General features: G+C 34.0%; 5 protein-coding genes across 8 annotated transcripts in view; 2 read left to right on the top strand and 3 right to left on the bottom strand.

Moving 5' to 3' along the window:
* Nucleotides 1-3,332, bottom strand: part of LOC138932248 (uncharacterized) — a 12,634-nt gene extending 9,302 nt beyond the window's left edge. Inside the window, exons 1-2 of one of the 2 annotated variants that reach the window (XM_070293918.1) lie at nucleotides 3,247-3,332; nucleotides 2,291-2,753 (exon numbers count right to left, since the gene is read on the bottom strand). The gene's annotated coding sequence lies outside the window, so the exon portion shown is untranslated. Of the gene's footprint in view, nucleotides 1-2,290; nucleotides 2,754-3,158; nucleotides 3,176-3,246 lie in introns of those variants that run through there. The other variant, XM_070293927.1, reaches the window with a different exon arrangement.
* Fln (flightin) lies at nucleotides 2,297-19,704 on the top strand. 3 transcript variants are annotated; one of them, XM_070293958.1, is made up of 3 exons: nucleotides 2,297-2,776; nucleotides 18,735-18,974; nucleotides 19,317-19,704. In XM_070293958.1, the coding sequence occupies exons 2-3, from the start codon at nucleotides 18,772-18,774 to the stop codon at nucleotides 19,558-19,560; spliced, it is 447 nt and encodes a 148-aa protein (XP_070150059.1). In that variant the 5' UTR covers nucleotides 2,297-2,776; nucleotides 18,735-18,771; the 3' UTR covers nucleotides 19,561-19,704. The 3 variants fall into 3 exon arrangements, with proteins under 3 accessions (XP_070150059.1, XP_070150052.1, XP_070150068.1); XM_070293951.1 differs by lacking the exon at nucleotides 2,297-2,776 and adding an exon at nucleotides 17,827-18,000; XM_070293967.1 differs by lacking the exon at nucleotides 2,297-2,776 and adding an exon at nucleotides 17,851-17,885.
* LOC138932268 (superoxide dismutase [Cu-Zn]-like) lies at nucleotides 6,262-10,710 on the top strand. Its single transcript, XM_070293938.1, has 3 exons — nucleotides 6,262-7,121; nucleotides 9,143-9,367; nucleotides 9,976-10,710. The coding sequence occupies exons 1-3, from the start codon at nucleotides 6,954-6,956 to the stop codon at nucleotides 10,228-10,230; spliced, it is 648 nt and encodes a 215-aa protein (XP_070150039.1). The 5' UTR covers nucleotides 6,262-6,953; the 3' UTR covers nucleotides 10,231-10,710.
* Smd1 (small ribonucleoprotein particle protein SmD1) lies at nucleotides 12,426-14,072 on the bottom strand. The gene is made up of 4 exons (XM_070304915.1): nucleotides 13,962-14,072; nucleotides 13,698-13,774; nucleotides 13,324-13,521; nucleotides 12,426-13,162 (listed from the first exon to the last, which is right to left on the bottom strand). The coding sequence occupies exons 1-4, from the start codon at nucleotides 13,973-13,975 to the stop codon at nucleotides 13,080-13,082; spliced, it is 372 nt and encodes a 123-aa protein (XP_070161016.1). The 5' UTR covers nucleotides 13,976-14,072; the 3' UTR covers nucleotides 12,426-13,079.
* On the bottom strand, nucleotides 14,259-16,217 carry Beg (malonyl-CoA-acyl carrier protein transacylase beg). Its single transcript, XM_070304899.1, has 2 exons — nucleotides 15,148-16,217; nucleotides 14,259-14,963 (listed from the first exon to the last, which is right to left on the bottom strand). Exons 1-2 carry the CDS (start codon nucleotides 15,978-15,980, stop codon nucleotides 14,522-14,524), a joined length of 1,275 nt encoding a protein of 424 aa, XP_070161000.1. The 5' UTR covers nucleotides 15,981-16,217; the 3' UTR covers nucleotides 14,259-14,521.

The following is a 19,704-nucleotide window of genomic DNA, read 5'->3' as shown; positions in this document are numbered from 1 at the left end:
CGATTAATTCGCGAAGCAAACACATAATGAACAGACATTAAAAAATACATTTCGAATACATTTACGTTTTATATTTACAGAATTGTTACACTGAGATGGACTTACTATTAAAATTCTCTAGTAACAATGATCTTTTTACTTTATATATTCAGAATATTAATTTTTTTTATTTTCGACATTAAATTAAGAATATTAAAACTGTAATTAATAAATTAGTTATTATAAATATGTAATATGATAAAAATATATTCCTAAATTAGATATTCGATAATTTTTGATATGGTGGAGAAAATATATGCTTTTTCGATTTTACATAGTCTCGTAAAAAAAGTTTGAAAGATCTATTCCGATCTTCGTACTATTATGATACACTTATCCTCAGGGCATTATGATTGATGTGATATTATGTCTGGCGAAATTAATCGGAAATTACGCACGCTCGTATTCACACGCAATCCTTCAACAATTATAACTACAATAGTTTGATCTTGGAAATAGCGGAGCGCGAATATAAGGATATGCACTCCGGTTGCGCGTGACATGATATGTCGCAAAATAAAAAAGCACGCGACTTTGTAAAATGACGTCGACATCGAATATTAATGTAGCTGTCGCTCACAGGTACGGAGTTAAGCAAGTTGTGGATCAAAAAATAAGAAAAAAAAAGAGGAGAAGTGAATCACACGTGCGCGAAGATTACGATACGATTTTTATTTCACGAGAAAAATTCGTTGCCCAAGTATTGCGATTCCTTATTTAATTTCATGAGCCTCCGAAACGGTATTCCGAACAGCTACACTTTAACTTCCAGCGTGTTTGGAATCGTGAAAATACGTTTGAAATATTTTTAAGGAAAAGATTGCAACGCAATTTTTATATTCGTAGAATGGATAATTTTTTGCCGAACAATTCCATAGATTTTATTTAAATCATCGAACACTTTCTCAAATTATCAAAAACATGTAAAACGCAAACAAAAAACATGTCATGACATTGCATTTATATCGCAACTCTACAAAACATTCAGTTATTATTTCTTAAAGAAAAGAACTGTATTCAACATTAAATATTAAATCGGGCATACATAATGTTTCATTAAAATACATGAAGAGTTTTTTATAATTTCGAACGATCATGTTATAGTATAACGCATAGTGTCCAATGCCGTTCAACAATGAGCGTTTCACATAATAAATAAGTCACCAAGATAATCGCTGTGCCTTTGCATATGCGCTTTGTGTGATTCTATGACTCAGAACTTACCTCTTGTAAATTTAATATTTACAGATAATTGAATAAGAAAATATATTGAGAAATTTCACAAGTTAACATGCTACAAAGAGATTTTATGCGGGATTTTGTGAGAAATATTCAAATATTATTTAAATAAAATATATTAAGTTATGTGACTATATATATATATTAATTAATCGATAAAATAAAATTGGAGAAATTTGGATATAAATGGTTTATTGCTGTAAAATAAAAACGGGAAAAAACGTATAATAATATAAGAAGGTAAAAATATTAGAACAGAAATTCGCATATTTATTTAATTCCAGTTATAACTATGCTAATTCCGCTCGATGCTCTATCTTATCTGTGCATTTATTTTTATCTTAAGTCATAAGTCTAATTATCATGAAAATTAAAAGTAGATAGTTGTTTGTTAAATGGTATTTATATGCAACCGTTTCAATATTATAAATTTAAATTCACGCGAAGAATATGAAAACGTATAATCGAAATATTTCATTTGATCGCACAAATCGAAATCATGTATGATATTTATGAGAGCGCACATGTAAACGTGAATGTTATAGGAGTAATTGCATAATTAATGATGCATTATTAATGCTTATTCAATCTTAACATATTTTCTTTATCAGGCGCTTCTTATATGCTCCAAAAGCAATCGATCTCGCTTGATCGTTGTGAAAAATTCCAATAGCATAGAATAAAGCGCTTCTCTGATTAGTTTAATTATACGGATCATTATAAAAACGGAAAGAATATGCATGAAACTTTTTACGAATGAAATGTTAATGTTCGTTTTAAAAAATATATTTTTTGTATTAACATATTAAGCAGTTTTTAGGTACATAAAATATTTAAGAATTAAAAGAATTAATTAATCAATATAATTGTTACTAATTTAGCATTTAACATATTTTTTCTCTCCGGTATACTTATTGGAGCCGTCAATTATCCCTCTTTTTTTAAGTTTTTTTTCTAATTTACACAAACTATATACATTTTGGCGAATGTAAGAAAAGTATTGTTTTCTTACCTTGCGAAGATTCTGCTGTATTTTTCACGTGGCTAAAACTCGTCTATCACGGACAACTGCAAGCTTGACACTACTTTTCCTTAATATTGCCTCACTCTGCGACACACGTTATCGATGCACACTCACGTGGATCGTGCAGTTAAAACTGTCGACCATTGACTGCGTCTGACGATGAGGAAATTTGAAGAATCGAGTTTGAAAAAGAGAAAGGGAAAGAAAGAGATGAGAAAGGAGGACCGCTCTCTATCTCTCTCTCGCTGTTGCAGCCTTTATCACGATTACGCGACTTTAATGTTGATTCTCTCTTTTCAGAGGTGCGCCGGTCCTGCGTACACCTGATCGATCGTCGACCCCGAGGATCCCCTCTTAAGATTCTGGTGGATTCACGATCTTCTCTTCGGCAACGATGCCACTCACGAAAAATATTTCGCGGATATCTTCCAACTGTGATCCGACGAATTGCCTGGAAAAACGACGGCACAATAAGTAAGTAAATGTTACGTGTTATCTTTTTGACGACACAGCCGCAAATGAAGTGGAAATATCCGTTTGCGTTTCTCGGTGATAGTATTCAAGGCTCTTATTCTTATCTGTTATTTTTTTTTTTTGCGCGACAAGAATGAAAAAAGCGTGAATTTTAACAAAAGACCAAATATAAAAGTTAAATTATAACCATGCATTACACGAGATAAATATATAATTAAATTGTTTCTTTCCAATGTGAAAGAAATTTGTTGAGAGAGATATTTTTCTTTTCTTGGATCGAGAGACTAACGTTTGGGATTTTTAATTATCCCTCTGGCACAAAAAAATTTGCAGATTTTAATTGCTGAATGAACAAGTTGTATTATAACGCTGATAAACATACCGATAAATATTTTTATATTAGATGCGTCAATGATAAATGATTAACGAGTTAGAAGCGACACAAACATGAAAAGACATAACAAACGTACACGTCGACGGTAACATTAGTTGGAAGAAACTGAAACCTATGGAAAACACCTACGACACTTGCCTTCCTTGGACGATTACGGATTGCTCGTATTGCACATACCTACGCGTATACCGTGTGTCTTTTATCTCCCCTCTTCTTAGTTGTTACGTAGCATCAAGGTTTTATAGGCCTTGTGCATCAGTTCATATTCAAGCTATATTCCGATCGAATAACGTCGTTCTATAGTACTTCACTCAGATTCCACTTAAAACTAGAACGAAAAAAAGTTATTTTGTCACAAAAATAAATTTCGTAAATCGATGAAAGGACGATACTCCATATGTATTCGTATATAACAATCGTACATTTCTATCACGAAAAGAATTCAGAAAATTTTTGAAATTGAAATATATTGTATTTCTATGATATTTTTTGATTAGGTAATTTCTTTAATAATTTTTTTTATTAAGTGCTAAAAAATTTTTGAAATATTTATAGCCATAGAAAAAACAATTCATATATAAAAAAATCAGAAGATTTTCTCTCGACGGATACGGATTCAGCGCTCTAAAAAGGATTAAATCAATCGGACAGTTCGATCTTCAAACGACGGAGATAATGAAACACTGCCAATAACGAACGCGGTGATTGACAAGGTTCTCTTGCGCAAAAATTCCTGTCGATCAATACGAAATATAAACTGTTGACTCCTTTCATTGACATACACACACACACACACACACACACACACACACATATTTATATATATATACACACTCGATACTGCGCTACGGCTATACATAATAAAGTTGCAATAGCGTAGACGTTTCTTTTTATCTTGAAACAGTGAAATTACGACGCACCTCGTCAGTTAGTCTCCTTGACCCTGCATAAGCAAAGGAACAATTCTTTTTGCTGCAAGATAAAAGATTTTCTTGGACGTTCTGAGATACGAGCCTTCAACTTCGAACTGCGTATCGAGATTGTCGCAAATATCTCTTAAGATAAATTTCAGCAATCGATGATTACGCTATGTTGTTCAAACAGAGATAGGTATCATTTCTCATTATAGAGAGAGATTCTATTATATCTTATCTTCCATAGAGAGAATAAAAACTTTATAATTACATATTACTACCATTAAATCCAATATGTAGAAAAATCTATATTTGTGCCAATCGTGACACAATTATTGCGTTAATTTCCCACGTTTATAGAAAAATTTGCATCCCAGAATTCATATATAGACAGAATCTATATCTCGAAATTTATCATCAAAGATGTAATATAAAGACTTACATTTTTAATATATTTATTTCTTAATTCTTAATTATATAATCATATTCTCAAGTATAGTATTAAAGTCATATTTTTCATCAAGTTTCTCTTGTTCATTTTATTTTCAGATAAAATGCATTTTATATACTAACGATATATTACTTAGTAACTGCTTTACTAATGATAAAATTAACTACGGCAAATCAAACTGGAAATATTTGAGTAACCTTGCAGGCATCATTTTTCATTAGCACCAAGGTACAAAACAAATTCCATTAGCATTACCGGTTAAATATCTATAATAGCACCGTCTTCTTCCGAATTAATGACGGATTTCTTGGTATTCGCACTCCGTTTACAGATGCTAAGGCCGTTTGTGTACAGGTCAAATTTTGCCAAGTAATATATTCGAAACGTTCCCATTCTCATCTAGAATTGTACTCTCGAGACTGTCAAACTAGTACAATCACCTTGAAGTGATATTATCCAGCCGTGCTTGACCTACCTATCTACACTCGGATACTGGGGGATTCTATAGCCTTTGCCTCGTGTCTCTCTCTCTCTCTCATCGAGCTATTACTCATTGTTTTCCACGTTTTATAGTCGCGCATAATCGTAAATCGTTATTTTAATACTATGAAAAATCCAACGCATTTCATTGCGTATTCCCGACAACGATATCGAATTATGGCATCGTCGGAATTAAAGGACACTTAACGCGAATCATTAGCGTGCTCAATAAATAACGCGTCACTACGATCTTCGGAGTCCGGTTTTCGTTCGCGTTTGCGTATGTGAATTGTCATGATTATCCGACTAAAACTCATATATGCCGTGCTTAGAATCTTTGAAAGAAATGAAAGTTTGAACGTGTCTGACAATCTATCAAACAATTCGGTAAAATTTTAATGTGCCAGTATCAACGGTAACGAGAAAGAACCGTTTAATATTTATGATGAATTTTAATAAGATTAAATTTATTAGCCTTTTGATATTTAAATTGAGCATTACTAATACATTATGACTACATTATATTATGATTACATTATATTATGATTACATTATATTATGACTATACATTATATTATGATTACATTATACTATACATTTGAGCATTACTAATAGCATTACTAATATATTTTTTTCATACGTATTCCCACAAATAATATAGAGTTCGAAGATTCTATCATTTTTTTCACACACAGAATCGGTATCGTATAAGATATGTTGTGTAATTTTTATTTTACATAAACTTTTAATTTTTATTTATTTCTTCGCTCGTGTGTGTTTGCCCAAAATTAAAGGTATATTCTCTTATAATTAAAAGAATTCTACGAATCAATGATTACTCGATATATTATTTATTATTTACGATATTATTTACATTCTTATAAGGTAATATAATTGCGTTCTTTCGATAAAATAAGCTTCTTATTTTTAAGCGGGAAAGATTTTGTATAAATCATAGCGCGTGAAATATTAATAAAATTAGCACGATAATTTATTCTCTGATGCAGCTATTAATAATATTCTGTAACTTAGATCCTCTTTAAAAATAACGTATCATTCGGGTCAATTACCATCCTCCATGATGGCGATAAAAATCGCGCAATAGCCATCACCATTCCGGTTGGATAACCGCGAAAATTGCGCGTCCCGGTTTTCGCAGTTTTTAGTGTTCGCGTAGATGTGACTGGCGAGATTAACCTGCAGTATCAATTTGCTGCATCTAAGCGATCCGTCAGCCCGTAGCGAGAGGCGCCCGCGGGTATATCTCGCTTTCACCCGGCTGGTCTCTTGCCACGAGCATGGAAGTGCACGCACGTCCAGTCGAAGCACCGATTCGACGCGTTCAAGAAGAAAGTGAACACCGGCCAACGCGTTTCGCATTCGCGGCTCTGGTGGCGGTTGGTAATCCGCAAGATAGTGTCTCGCTGAATTCGATATTATTCGTTTTCGTGGTCGAGACCTCCCGGTGTTTCAGCTGTCTCTCAAGCTTGGTACCCAAGAGCCAATTTACCTCGTCCTCGTCGTGACTCGCCGATGACGTAACGCATAAATACACGCCACGGGAGAATCGAACCGGTGGCTTCTACCACTTCTTCTTCGTCTTCCTATTCTTCTCCTCCGAGGAGGGCAGTCTTCGAAGAGCGGTGGTCTTGAAGGCAGCTCCCTGATCGGTACGGCGCGAAGATCGTTATCGCGGGAAGTGGATGAGTCTCGGACTGTCAGATCTTATTGCGATCTAGTCAACGAAGAAGAGGAGAAGGAGCAAGAGAAGGAGGAGATAGCACAGCAAATAAGAGAGAAGGAGAAACAGCGGCAAGTCTCGAAGACACCATCGAGCTTTATCGTCAGACTCGCTTTATCCTCCGATCGACTTGGAGAATTCCTCGCAAGGATCAAATCGCTGCTAATTTGTCCGGCGCGCTTCCCTAAACTCGCGAGATGTGGCGGCTGTCGATAGTGATCGGTATGATTGCGATCGCGAGGGCTGGACCGTACGATAGGATGATGGTCTCAATGAACGACAGAACATTATTCATCAGAAGCTTACCGGGTTATCCTGGGACCAGAAGCGATCTTTACGAGGTCTACATGGAACCGTATTATTTCGTACGTATTTGTTTTTTTGCTTTTTTTATTTATTATTCAATCAATTAATATTCCGATATTAATTACTGAAAATCGATATCGTTTCCGATAATGTATTTTATATTCAATTACACGTGAGTTTATATATATAATTTGAAAGAATTTACTATTTTTATATAATTATTGAAAATATAAGAAATAAATATAAAAATTCGATATTTTAATCGCTATTTCTGTTATCATCGAAATTTCATGGTGAATTTATAATAGATATATTTTGATATCTATAAATGGAAAATTATAATGAAAAAGATATTATGTCATTGGGAGGACAATGCCATCATAAAGTTATAATACAAAGGAATATTCGCAGTTTTTACTTTTTCATTTTTGAAAGAAAGTTTTAAGCAATCAATCTCTGGAGTCTTAATCATACTTTAAAATTCTTAATTTCGATCGGATAATTGCCGATCCATCTTTTCACCTTACATCATTCCAAGTTTCACGCGAATCCTTTCATGATCTGAAATGAATTATGTAATCTCGTCAGATTTCAATGAAAATGTTCATCCTTTCACTTCTCCCTTTAGCGAACATTACAATTATTTCGTATATTTCGCTGTTTATTGATATTAATATAAATTATTGATCTTCAATTCAGTATGTATAAAATTTTTGGCGTACGGTTACTATCTATTAATAATCGTTACAAGCGTCATCTCTTCAAATGTCATTGAAGTAATAATTATTTAACATTACTCGCAAAATAATACATTAAAATTATATTTATTTTATTATTAATATCTATATATGCAGACATATATATCACAGAGTTGTATCAACTTTTAACTTTTATATCAATATATATTTTTATTTCAGTCACAAATTAAGGATAAAAAAATGTGAATAGCCAATTCGAAAGCAAACAAAAATATACACACTTCATTATTGTTATTTTTATAGACACTTTTGTGAATATTAATTGATAAAAAAATATACACGCTTTCCTTCAATCTTGTCAAGCGATACATCGTTTTAAACTACAATACTTTATATATTACTCTTTTCGTGTACTTATTATCGTGTAATTATTTTATCTTATTATTTCTCTTCATGTACTTGTAATGTAAACATTTCTACGCGCGTGACTTCTCTAGGATACTGAGACGAACGTGGCGATACACTTCGTCGATCCATGCATATCCACCTCGCGCGCGCCTTCTATTATTAGTCATTAACCACATAGCGCATCATTAATATACGGAAATTTCCATAATTAGCCATTAAGTTATTTAAACATCACGTCGAGGACGTCGAGTAACGCGGGTCACCCCGTCGACGCTTTCACTGCGACCGTTCGTCCAATTCTAACAAAGTTGCACGACGATTCCCTTCGGTCCGACCTTGCGCGTAGTTTCTACTAGTCGTTTCATCGTCGTGTAGATTATACCCTGTAGCCGCGCACCGGTAATTGCTTCACCCGTGAACCGTACAACTTTGTGTAAAAAAAGAAAATAAATAATAAATAAATAAATAAAAACGCATCCATGGGAGTCGCGCGAGGTAAAGTCGCGGCGCGACTAATGCAATTCAGGAGATAAATTAAATTAGACGGGAAGTTCATGCGAGTACTTTATAGTGTATCACTCGATACGCGGACGTATTATTATCAATTTCCGCTCTACGTGTTCCTACGGGAACACTTCGCTCGCTGCATTCATGGATTAATCGAGCTGTAACAAATTGCTTTCGTAGATCATGTTGCGTAGATTTTTTGTTCCGCCAACTTGCGAGTCCGTGGATTCTCGATGGCTGTTGAGATTGATAAAAAAATTTAATTATTGAGATCGACAAAGAAATATTTGAAAAACATAACATAGTCCGTATATAAACGTTTATAAATTTCGTTATATTTCTTATCTATCTCTGTTTTCGATGTTGCCTGTCTAAATATAGGTCCAGTAAATAAAATAAAATTTACATTGACTTATACCAAAATGACATGTAGATAAATACGATGCTTTTTTAAAATGTGTCTGAAGGCAATCGGCCTGAAGGCCGTGGTGGAGCTGAAAGCTCTCGGTGAGGATGGTATGGCAGTAAATGGACCCCGAGGGATCCTAACGTTAGAACAGCATCCCGAAGGGGTGAAAGTCACGGGAACAATCACGGGATTAAAGCCGGGCTTGCACGGATTCCACGTGCACGAGAAAGGGGATCTGACGAAGGGCTGCAATTCGGCCGGACCGCATTTCAATCCGTACATGGTAATAGCATCACGTTGCAATTTTAATTACGTGCTTCGCAATCAAAATATAAATAAAATTATCTTTTTAGCCATTTCTGAAAATATAGCAATGTACATACGAGATGCAAGTTTCATATTAGAAAACTTATTATTATGTTTTATCAATCACATATTGTTTTATTGTTTTATAAAATTAAAAGTTTACAAGAATAATGGAAAATTTTGCAAATTGTGCGAAATATTTCCAGAATAGCATCATGAAAAATTCATTCTTTGGATTATTTGCTCTCGCAGTTACCGTTTTTGCAGCAATATGCATGTAACAGGATGAGATTTGCATTCGTAAACGAAGGGTTGTATGAAAGTGGCTGACCTACTTTCTTAAGACCTCGAAGAGAAATTAATTTGAAAATATCGGGAATATAAAATTTGCAGATATGAATTTTCTCAAATATTTGAAAAAAGAAAAAAGAACTAAATTATTTCGTCGTTTCATCAAACTCTCCAAGATGCAAATACATCGCGCAAAATTGATAGCCTCGCACCACGCGGATTGAGCCGTCGCGATAACATATTATAAAACTCTCTCCATTCTATTACGGTAAACGAAGAGCGATTACGTTTCAGGTGAATCACGGAGCACCGAGCGATCCGTTGCGTCACGTCGGCGATCTCGGTAATATCGAGGTCGGGCACGATGGAGTGGCGCGTATCGATGGCATAGATCACTACTTGAGCCTAGTGGGTGTTCGTGGGGCGATTGGTAGGGCTTTGGTGATCCACGAGAAACCCGACGATCTCGGTCGCGGCGGTACCGAGGAGAGTCTCAAGACCGGGTCAGCGGGTGCCCGTGTTGCTTGCGGTGTCATCGGATTTTTGTAAAAGGACTTTTTTAAACAGTGCATAATCGAATTCGATTATTGCATGCATTGTTCACTGAAGGCTGTCGTACTTAAAATTTACGTGAAATGATACTACGTAGTACGCGGCATCTTCGATAATAATAATAATGTACTTGCATAGTGAACGAGACGATATATTTCTTGTTGAAAATTAAAATCTCTTTTCTGCTCTCCAAAATTTAGCTGGATGCTATATCTTCTTTATTGTTTTATATATGTTGAAATATTTTTATGAAACTTCCTCTTTCTATATTTCAGATCTCGAAAATGTTTTGAAATAAACTATTATATGTATATTTTATTTTTTGATATCTCTTCTTGTTAGCTAAATTTGTGAATCATACTAGTGCGCATTTTAATACATTCACGATCAGTTCACTAAAAGAAACATCGCCTACTGCCATTTCACTATTAATTTAATTGCGTCCATTTGTACCGATCAATAAATTACAAATATAACCGAGAGTGTGTATCGAATACACATATATATTGTATATTCTTATTTAACCTTTCTCTAGATAAATTACATGGTCCGAATTTTTCATTACAATGAAATTTGGGAAACTTGAAAAATGAAGTCATTGCCAGCGTATATCAACGTATGGTTAATCAAGAATTGAAGAAAAATTCAATTCGGAAATCGGACCGAGTTTTATCGCAAAATGAGATTTTATTGTTTTATAGTTTTTATCGCCAATATACATTTTTCGATAAAATAAAAATTCGACAATGTAATATAACACACAATGCACGATCGTATATTAAAAATTTAATCAATGATTTTTAATAAGAATTCCAAACTGCAAATTTCTGGATCTTTCAAGCATCGTACGCGTCAGTTTATTTCTATACGCACACACAATTATTACACAACTAGGACGTAACTTAAATATGCCAATAAGAAAAAAGAAGAAAAGTAAGATTATAAAACGAAACGTTGAATATTTTACATAGATAAATCGTTCACTTCTATCGAGAATCCACAAATACGGGAAGTCCAAAGTATTAATGAACTCTAGAGAATCCAGGTTCAAAAGACCCGAAGTCGCTGAATCTGCGCGATTCGAGGATTCGTCCTCGTTATTTATTCTAAGGACTTGGACGCATCCCCGCGCATCTTCTCGACCGCCAATGGTCCCACTGGCTCGCCCATCTCCTCTAGGGCTCGCAACATTTTGGTAACCACTTCCGGCGGCGAAGTCCTCCTCGTGCCCGGTGCATCCGGTCGATGCTGGAGGTCGTTGTGCCACGGTTGCCACGGTAGCGCGAATGTTCGCGGCTGGAAATGAACTGCAAGGACATTGAACTCACCGTTTGAATGCTCTATATTTCGCCGCAACTTTAAACTATGCCAGGGAATTGCGATATCGATCGATTCCGCCCCGGATTGCGCCGCGGAACCGAGAACGAGCAAAGTCGGTCAATGATTTGTATTGTTTCGAGGAATAATCGATCGCGAAATCTCATTTCGTCACGATACATTTTACAATGTTATGAACTGTAATAAGTATATCTCGGCAATGTCTTGACACAATTTATCTCTCCAGACATTCTATTGATTATATTTTTATTCTATGATCGTATTTTTTCAAATTATATCTACAAAAGTAATTTTATATGTTTATATATGTTCTTATAAATTATATATAAAAAATTAATTAAATAATCACTTTGCACTGTCGATTTCCTTTTACTACAATGACCCCCTTTTTCGCTACTATCACTTTACAATCAAGGACAATGCATTTCTCGAAACCGCGGCGCAAAGACTACTATATTAGGCTTATAACGCTACATTACTAGGAACATCCTGGACATCGTAATCCGGTATATCATCCAAGTCTTCGATATCGTGATTATTGCGACCGCATCTAATGACAAACTGTACGCATTCGATGATTAACTTTTTTGATGATCTCCACATAATCATACGCGAACATTTTGTTGGATGGATCGTTACGAGTTATGGGTTACATTGTCACGAATTGTCGTGATTACGCCTCACGTTAATATTGACAGAAATGGTTAAGCACAAGTTTACGTTGAAGTTCGTCACGCGGATAACAAAAGCGAACTCTTAAAGCAGTCTACTATAATGTACAATCGCTTTTAAATGCAATAATTAACGGAACATTGATTACTTTTATCAATATTTTTTATTCAGAAAGTCCTCGTAATACTTAATTCGTACAGAAAAAGTTTTATTAATCTAGTTTAATCAAATAGTTTGTAATGCTATCGTCATTGATAATCTCAATATGAAATAAGTATAATTTGTACCATCGTGATTTTATATCGTGCATACTCATGACCATAATTTGTGATTTGACTTTTTTTCATGAAAACGTGCACAATTAATGCTATTTAATATTACAGTGTGTTGGATTCACACAAATTGATAGAAATTAGAATTATATTAAATAAATCATGATTGAAAACTAAGTTAATTTTTATGGTAAGTAAAGGAAATTCGATTTTATTGTTTGAAGAGGAAACCAGTTTTATACATTTTTCCATATTGTCGTCATCTTTTCATATTATTATTATTTTTTCAAATATTCATTTTGAGTGTATACTTTCCAAAACCGAATAATTAAAATATTGGAATGCCTGTATTAATGTACACTACACTTAAATCTGTGAATAAATAAATATCCACCTCATATCTTGAAATTTAGCATCAATTCTTTTATATTAATAAACAATTTTTTATAGATGCTTCTTTATAAAATTAGTTGGATAATGATCGTAATATAAATTAGAAAAATTTGGTTTTCTCTTCTTAAGATAGAAAAATTTGTATGTCATCTTGTGAAGAATATAAAGTTACTATCGCCTGCCTCTCCCTCTACCTCGGCCACCCCTGCCGCCTCTACCACCCCTAGCGCCACGTCCTCTGCCACGTGCCGCACCTGCAAATACAAATAATACGATTAATAATTTTTAAAACATGAGAAAATTTTTACAATTGCAAAAAATCTCTAAACAAGTGTCATTTTGTGTCAGATAATATAAAAAGTTATAATTATTAATTAATGTTTTATATTCAGTATGTATTATATATTTTATGTACCTCTTGCAGCTTCTTTCTTCTTAGCCTTAGCTTTCGGTGTATCATCTATCAGCAACGTTTCCAAGGGAAGAGAATCCGGCAGAATGTAATACCTAATATTGTTTCCTCGCAGGCTTAGAGTTTCCAATTGTATCGGGTCACGGTTCTTTATCGTCATTTTCACTGTTTTCAAATGTGTGTTCATTGCCACGTCTACACCTGCAATAGAATAAAATTTAATTTATAATTAATAAACTGTTCCAATAACAATAACCCTCCTTCAAATGCTGTATTAAAGCTTCATAATTATAGATTGAATTATTACACATTAATCTTGTAAGTCCTAACCTAACTTAATATCCAAGTAAATAATAACAAATTCTTTATTGATATACCTGTAATTGTACCGGTCACTTGAGTTCCATTTTTCAGTTCTATTGTCACAGTCTCGTGACTGAGTTTCATCAAAAATCTGAAAAAAGCACAAAGGCATTAATCTTTTGATAAATAATATTTTTGCACGAAAGTGTTGAACGTTTAGGTTATGTTGTACAAAGAAACACATGTATTTTTCGCAGATAAATCATTATGTGCTTGAGCGATTTAATTTTCTTATAATATCTCCTTTAATTTTGCATTTTTTTATATGTTTTACATACCTTACGAGCTTCATGATAAGGCTAGTTTAATGATACAATTATAGATACTAGCGAGTATCCCACGCCCGGCACTTTTGATCAGAGTTTAAATGGAGGACCCAAATAAACTTGAACGTTTTCTCGTCATCATAGATGGCAGTAAACCACGCATCATCTCGCGAAAAAATGTTATTTATTTTTCATAAAGATTATCCATTATATATATTCTTATATATTTATATAAATAGTACTCTATAAAAATATATAAAATATTATAGCATCAAGAGAAATATCCTTCTTTATTAATTAAAATAAAATTACAAATCCACTATAAATTTTTTAATAAGAAATAATAGAATCTATATTAGAGAATATTAGGAAAAGATGTTTGTTGAGATTTTCGTCAAATTATATATTTAAATAATGTAAAATATTATATATATATATAAAATTCCAATCTCTCCTTTATTTCTTGCATGTAAGAGGCACAATTGAAACAATACTATAATAAAGTTCGCGAAGTATGTACAAAATAATAATGTGTACTTATGGTTTCTCTTATGTTATAGTCAGAAAAGAACTTAGACGAATATACAGTGATCGTGCGCCTTTGCGTTAATTAGTTTCAAGATTGTTGCCATTCTTCCTCCCGATCCTACATCGAACGTTCGTGGGAAAGCCGTTCCTAGAGGTCTGTTATACAGTAATTGCATACACTGTTCCCATTTCAAAGGTGATACAATTTGTTTCAGCAAATATTTTTTAATCATCTTTGGATTGCTATAAGGATGTGCTTTGTAATTCGAATAAACTTGACACCTAGGATTATCAAATTGTGTTGTGTAGAGCATCTTGCCAAAGGACTTGAGCGCAGGTTCCATCAGTTTTGTGTGAAATGCTCCCGATACAGGCAGTCTGGTTAACTTACTAAGTTTATACTTCCCTGCATTCTTTTCTATATATTCCAAGGCCTCAATATTTCCAGCCAATATCTTCGATTGTGTGTACAGATATATTGCCACCCTATAAAATACAATATCAATACAATATCTGAATACAATAATGTTATATTTATCAATTGTTTATAAATTACTACAAATTTCAATTCAATTACTATAAATTAAAATTTGTAATAATTCAAGTATCTATATCAGATTCCCATAATGTAATACAAATATAATTTAAAAATATATGTAATAATTCTTACTGGCAAACTGGTTCCTCTACACCATTATCTAGCGCCCACTTTTGAGCATTTATGCATGCCTCTGATAATTTAGCATCCGGGTGACAATAGACCGACAGCATTCCCTGAGGCGATTTCTCAGAGGCATATTGCATAGCATTGCCCCTGACAGAGACCAGTCTGACGCCATCCTCGAAGCTTAAAGCGCCTGAGAAAATCAGAGCGGTCAGTTCTCCCAAGCTGTAACCTGCAGTCGCTATACAAGTTTCAAACACCCTAGGTCTCTCCTCGCGGAGCTGCTCCAATGCAGCCAAAGAAGTTAGTACTGTGGCTGGCTGATTAAAGCGTGTCTGATTCAGCTTCTCCTGGGGACCCTTCAGACACAACTTTAGTAGATCAAAGTCTAAAATCTCATTGGCCATTTCGAACAACTCTTTCGCTTGCGGAAAGCGCAAGTACTTCTGTACTGTGCCGACTTTAATGGTGCCCTGTCCCGGAAAAAGCACAATGGAGGTATCCAAGGGATCGATCTTTGGTTTCACGACTGTCTCCTCCTCGACAGATGTTGGAGCACCAGCGGGATAAGGACTCGTCATCCAACTCGTATCTTTAGCATCACTGTAAGTGGCAGCCTCTTTCAAAAGATGAGTAACATTCTCCTCACCCGTGGGAGTCTCGATGTCGCTCGTGGAAGATTTATTTTGCGATTCATCTGTATTAGACGGGCTGTCATCTTCTTTCGCAGGAACGGAACCAGAAAATTTATTAACCCGGTTTAAGGACAACAAACGAGACAGGCCGTACGTTGTTTTACCGAACAGAGCTCGCTGAAGCATCGTTATTGACGAAAACATGCTGGCATGCTGATTTCGAATACGTATTTCGAACTATGCTTCATATGTCACGTGCAAATTATTAGTTTACATTAATGTTTGTGGTGTAATATTTCGAGGTTAAAATCGCAACCACGCGTACTATCAGAGAGAAGCCTGAGAGCGGCCATGATTAAATCCCCCGGCGTACAACAACCCCATCCACTTTTAAGAATCGAAACTATTTAGCCACATTTACTTTTTGGCACTACCGGTAAAATCATCCTTTGATGCATATATATATATATATATATATATATATATTAGTGTATTATATTCATGAATCGCGTATCATCTGCTTTAAGGAAGCACGTGCACTAGACTATATGACATCCGTGCGCGTTTAACGAAGGACATATCTACTTTAAGCAAGTACGCGGCTACGCGATCTCCGCGCGCGTGCGCGCGCTCGATGAAGGGCATATCTGCTTTAAGCAAGTACACTGCTTCACGACTGCACGTGCGTTCGATCAATCCAAACACATCTGCTTTAAGTAGACGCGCGACTCTACACATCGCTGCGTGTTCTTTTCCTCGCACTCATCTCTTTCTGATGCTATCCATACTCTTTCATCTATTATGCGAAGTTTATTTTTCTCAAATGGTGTCGACGAATTAAGATTCTCTGAATGATTTTTCTTATCGATTTGAAAGGAAAAATGATGATAATAAATTATATATATGTAATTTTCTTCTTACAAGTATAAAACTAAAATAAACTGTGTTATTCTTCAAAAATTTAATTTTAAAGCTATATTTATTAATTTCTTTCAAGTGAAATGAGTAATTGATTAAATCGATTAAATCTAAATGTTTGTTAAATCTGATAATTAAATAATAATCTGTGAGTGTAACATTAAAAAATTACTATCAGTAATAAATTTAATATAGTCATTTTTATTGTATTTTTTATATGCAGATATTAAATACATTTTATAACAGTCGACTGATATGATGTCAAATTGATAGCACATTTTAACTGTTACAAGAGCCAATTATGTATTTAATCTTGTTTACACATAAATAGTAAGTAAACCAGGGTACGATGTCAATGATATTGTTGCAAAATCATTTCATGCACACAAATCTTTAAAGTTAGACCACAGTAATTGATCTATAAATAGTAATAACTATTCGCGTGTGTGTCAAACAATAAAATCTCTTATATATGTATAAATATCGCGTGCGTAAAAATTTTAGAATCATTACAGAATATTAAAGAGAATGAAAGCAAGAATAAGAATTTTTTAATTATGAAAGATATTAATAAAATTATATATATATATGTAATTTAACTTGACATTTATTTTATTTCGACGCTAACTTGCAATATTTATCCTTTTAGATAATTTTATATATATTTTCCATATGTTTTTACACACATAAAAAACTCTTGTAGAGTGAAAAAAAAAGTTATTTGAAATATAACACGTCGAGAAATGATCACTATCGATACTTAAACATCGGACATTTTAATTGACACGTCGAAAAAAAATTTTAATTACATCATTCTTTGATTTTAACATCTACATCGGTTTTTCTAGCCAAGGGATTAACTATTGACTTTTCAATGTCAACGCGTCCATGAAGTTACGCAAGCGACGAAAAGCGCAGGTTAATTATCGCGGGTTAATTATCGACATAAGTGTGCGTGTGCACACGTAGAGAAGAGGAGTCACCGCACGCCAATGATTGTCGCGGATCGCGTGCCAAATTATTCCCCCTCCCTCCCTCCCCCCTCCTCCCTCTGACGAAATAGGTATACGCACATTTTCGAAGGTACGAAAGGGGGCGCAAAAGATTTCGAAGTGCTAAAATAAAAGCGAAACAACGTTAGGTCCGCGAGAGTAGCGAGCCCGCGGCGCGCAGAAGGGTGGCTTTTTTGCAGTACGTGCAAGTGCATCGAGAAGCAAGTATCGCACGAATCCAACATCCTACCCCCGATTGTATCGCGGGGAAAAAAAAAAAAAAAATACAAAGTGAACGACAGTTTTCACACAGAGTGAGATTGCCTTTCGTCGTTATTTTTACGGAACTTTCTGTGCGATCACTTTTAAATCGTTCACTTTAAGATTTTTATGTCTTCTTTCTCGTTTAAAGAATTATGATTTTGATTCATGTAGGAAATATTATAAAATTTCAACGACAAAATAGATATTTATATTTTATATAGAATTCATAGATTTTGCGAATCGTCATTATTTTATCTGATTTGTTTATGATAAGAGAGAATTATAATTGAGAGAGAGAGAGAGAGAGAGAGAGAGAGAGAGAGAGAGAGAGAGAGAGTAACCTATGTGTATTACTTTAGTATTACTCAAGATGTTTGAGCGCAATTCGGAGATCGGTACGACATTTAGTTTCGCCATAAATAACAATTGATACTTTAGCCAAACGGTTTGTTGTATCTTACGATGACCTGTTTCTTCATACATATATATGCACAATCGGCTAAATATATCTTATTGAAAAATGAATTAATCGAATCATTTGATCAGACTTTTATATTGTCAAATAAATAGAAAGGCAATAAATAGAAAATGGAAAGCTTTATAAATATTTTAAAAATCTGATATTAAAAAAAAAAAATTTTTATGTATAAAGAACCAGATAGAGATTACCAAAGTAACTATTTTTAATTATTTATTAAAAATAGTAATAATCTGAAAATAATTGATTAATTTTATTTATTTAACAAATTTACTCGTTTATCCTCTCCTTTACTAATATTTGCAGAGGCTTAATATTGAAGTAAATTTGTGTCAAAACTATCATGTGGGACGATGAACCTGCGGCATGGGAGATAGAAGAAACCGCGCCCGAAGCAGCTGCCGAAGGTGCAGCAGAAGGTGCGCCGGCTGAAGGAGCTGCTCCTGAGAAGCCAGTTCTAAAATTGGAAAAGATCGAACCACCCCATTACAATCATCATTGGGTTCGACCATTGTTCCTTAACTACGCCTATCTTTATGATTATAGGTGAGTCGATCGTTTATTAATTAATATTAAAGCAAAGATTTTAATAAATTAAATCAGAATATTAAAGCACAGGTTGAAATTCAAATTAAAAACAATGTAATTTTCTGCAAAGAAAATTTTTTTACTTCATAAAATTGAATAGTTTAAGTAAAATTTTGCTTTAAAAAATAGATTTATAATATTAAATATTATAAGAAATATTTATATATAATTGTCTTTTTCATTATCATATATATTGTACCAAGTATTAAACTTGTAATATTTTAAAATCACGATGACGATCGATTAATTATTTCTCAATACTCGATCTCTTCTCTTGGAACGATCTTCTTTATCCAATAGGAAGAATTATTACGACGATGTGATCGACTATCTCAATCAGAGGCAGAAGGGCATATTTCGTGAGCCACCTAGGCCCCAGGAATGGGCAGAAAGAGCCATGAGAACTTACGATCAGAAAAATAAGGATAAGAGTTTCAAACGTTCGGCTGATATGAAGTACATCACAAATATGGAACTCACGTCCAGACATTACAGTTACCATACTCGCGCTTATTACAGCCTTAAATATCAAAAGATCTTGTAAGGAAATTTATTTCCTGCTCTATTAAAAGCGAAAAAAGTAATCGTCAAAAGGCCATTTAAATTTCACACATTCACACATATGTATCTACCAAAGGAAGCATCTATTTATCAGTATTTCTGTTTTAATATATGTCTTATAATCGAA

The sequence above is a fragment of the Polyergus mexicanus genome, unplaced genomic scaffold (genome assembly GCF_030449975.1).
Source record: "Polyergus mexicanus isolate NDT 795.1 unplaced genomic scaffold, iyPolMexi1.0 SCAF_1, whole genome shotgun sequence".
Lineage (NCBI taxonomy): Eukaryota > Metazoa > Arthropoda > Insecta > Hymenoptera > Formicidae > Polyergus > Polyergus mexicanus.
This window is presented reverse-complemented; position numbering and strand designations above follow the sequence as displayed.

Excerpts from the sequence above, each read along its gene's own strand:
- Beg (XM_070304899.1), bottom strand. The coding sequence starts at position 15,980 with ATGTTTTCGTCAATAACGATGCTTCAGCGAGCTCTGTTCGGTAAAACA. Across the intron at positions 14,964-15,147 it reads GTAGAGGAACCAGTTTGCCA|GGTGGCAATATATCTGTACA; the intron begins GTAAGAATTATT and ends TGTATTTTATAG.
- Fln (XM_070293958.1), top strand. The coding sequence starts at position 18,772 with ATGTGGGACGATGAACCTGCGGCATGGGAGATAGAAGAAACCGCGCCC. Across the intron at positions 18,975-19,316 it reads GCCTATCTTTATGATTATAG|GAAGAATTATTACGACGATG; the intron begins GTGAGTCGATCG and ends TTTATCCAATAG.
- LOC138932268 (XM_070293938.1), top strand. The coding sequence starts at position 6,954 with ATGTGGCGGCTGTCGATAGTGATCGGTATGATTGCGATCGCGAGGGCT. Across the intron at positions 7,122-9,142 it reads ACATGGAACCGTATTATTTC|GCAATCGGCCTGAAGGCCGT; the intron begins GTACGTATTTGT and ends ATGTGTCTGAAG. Across the intron at positions 9,368-9,975 it reads CGCATTTCAATCCGTACATG|GTGAATCACGGAGCACCGAG; the intron begins GTAATAGCATCA and ends ATTACGTTTCAG.
- Smd1 (XM_070304915.1), bottom strand. Across the intron at positions 13,522-13,697 it reads AGTGACCGGTACAATTACAG|GTGTAGACGTGGCAATGAAC; the intron begins GTATATCAATAA and ends ATTCTATTGCAG. Across the intron at positions 13,163-13,323 it reads GAAGAAAGAAGCTGCAAGAG|GTGCGGCACGTGGCAGAGGA; the intron begins GTACATAAAATA and ends TTGTATTTGCAG.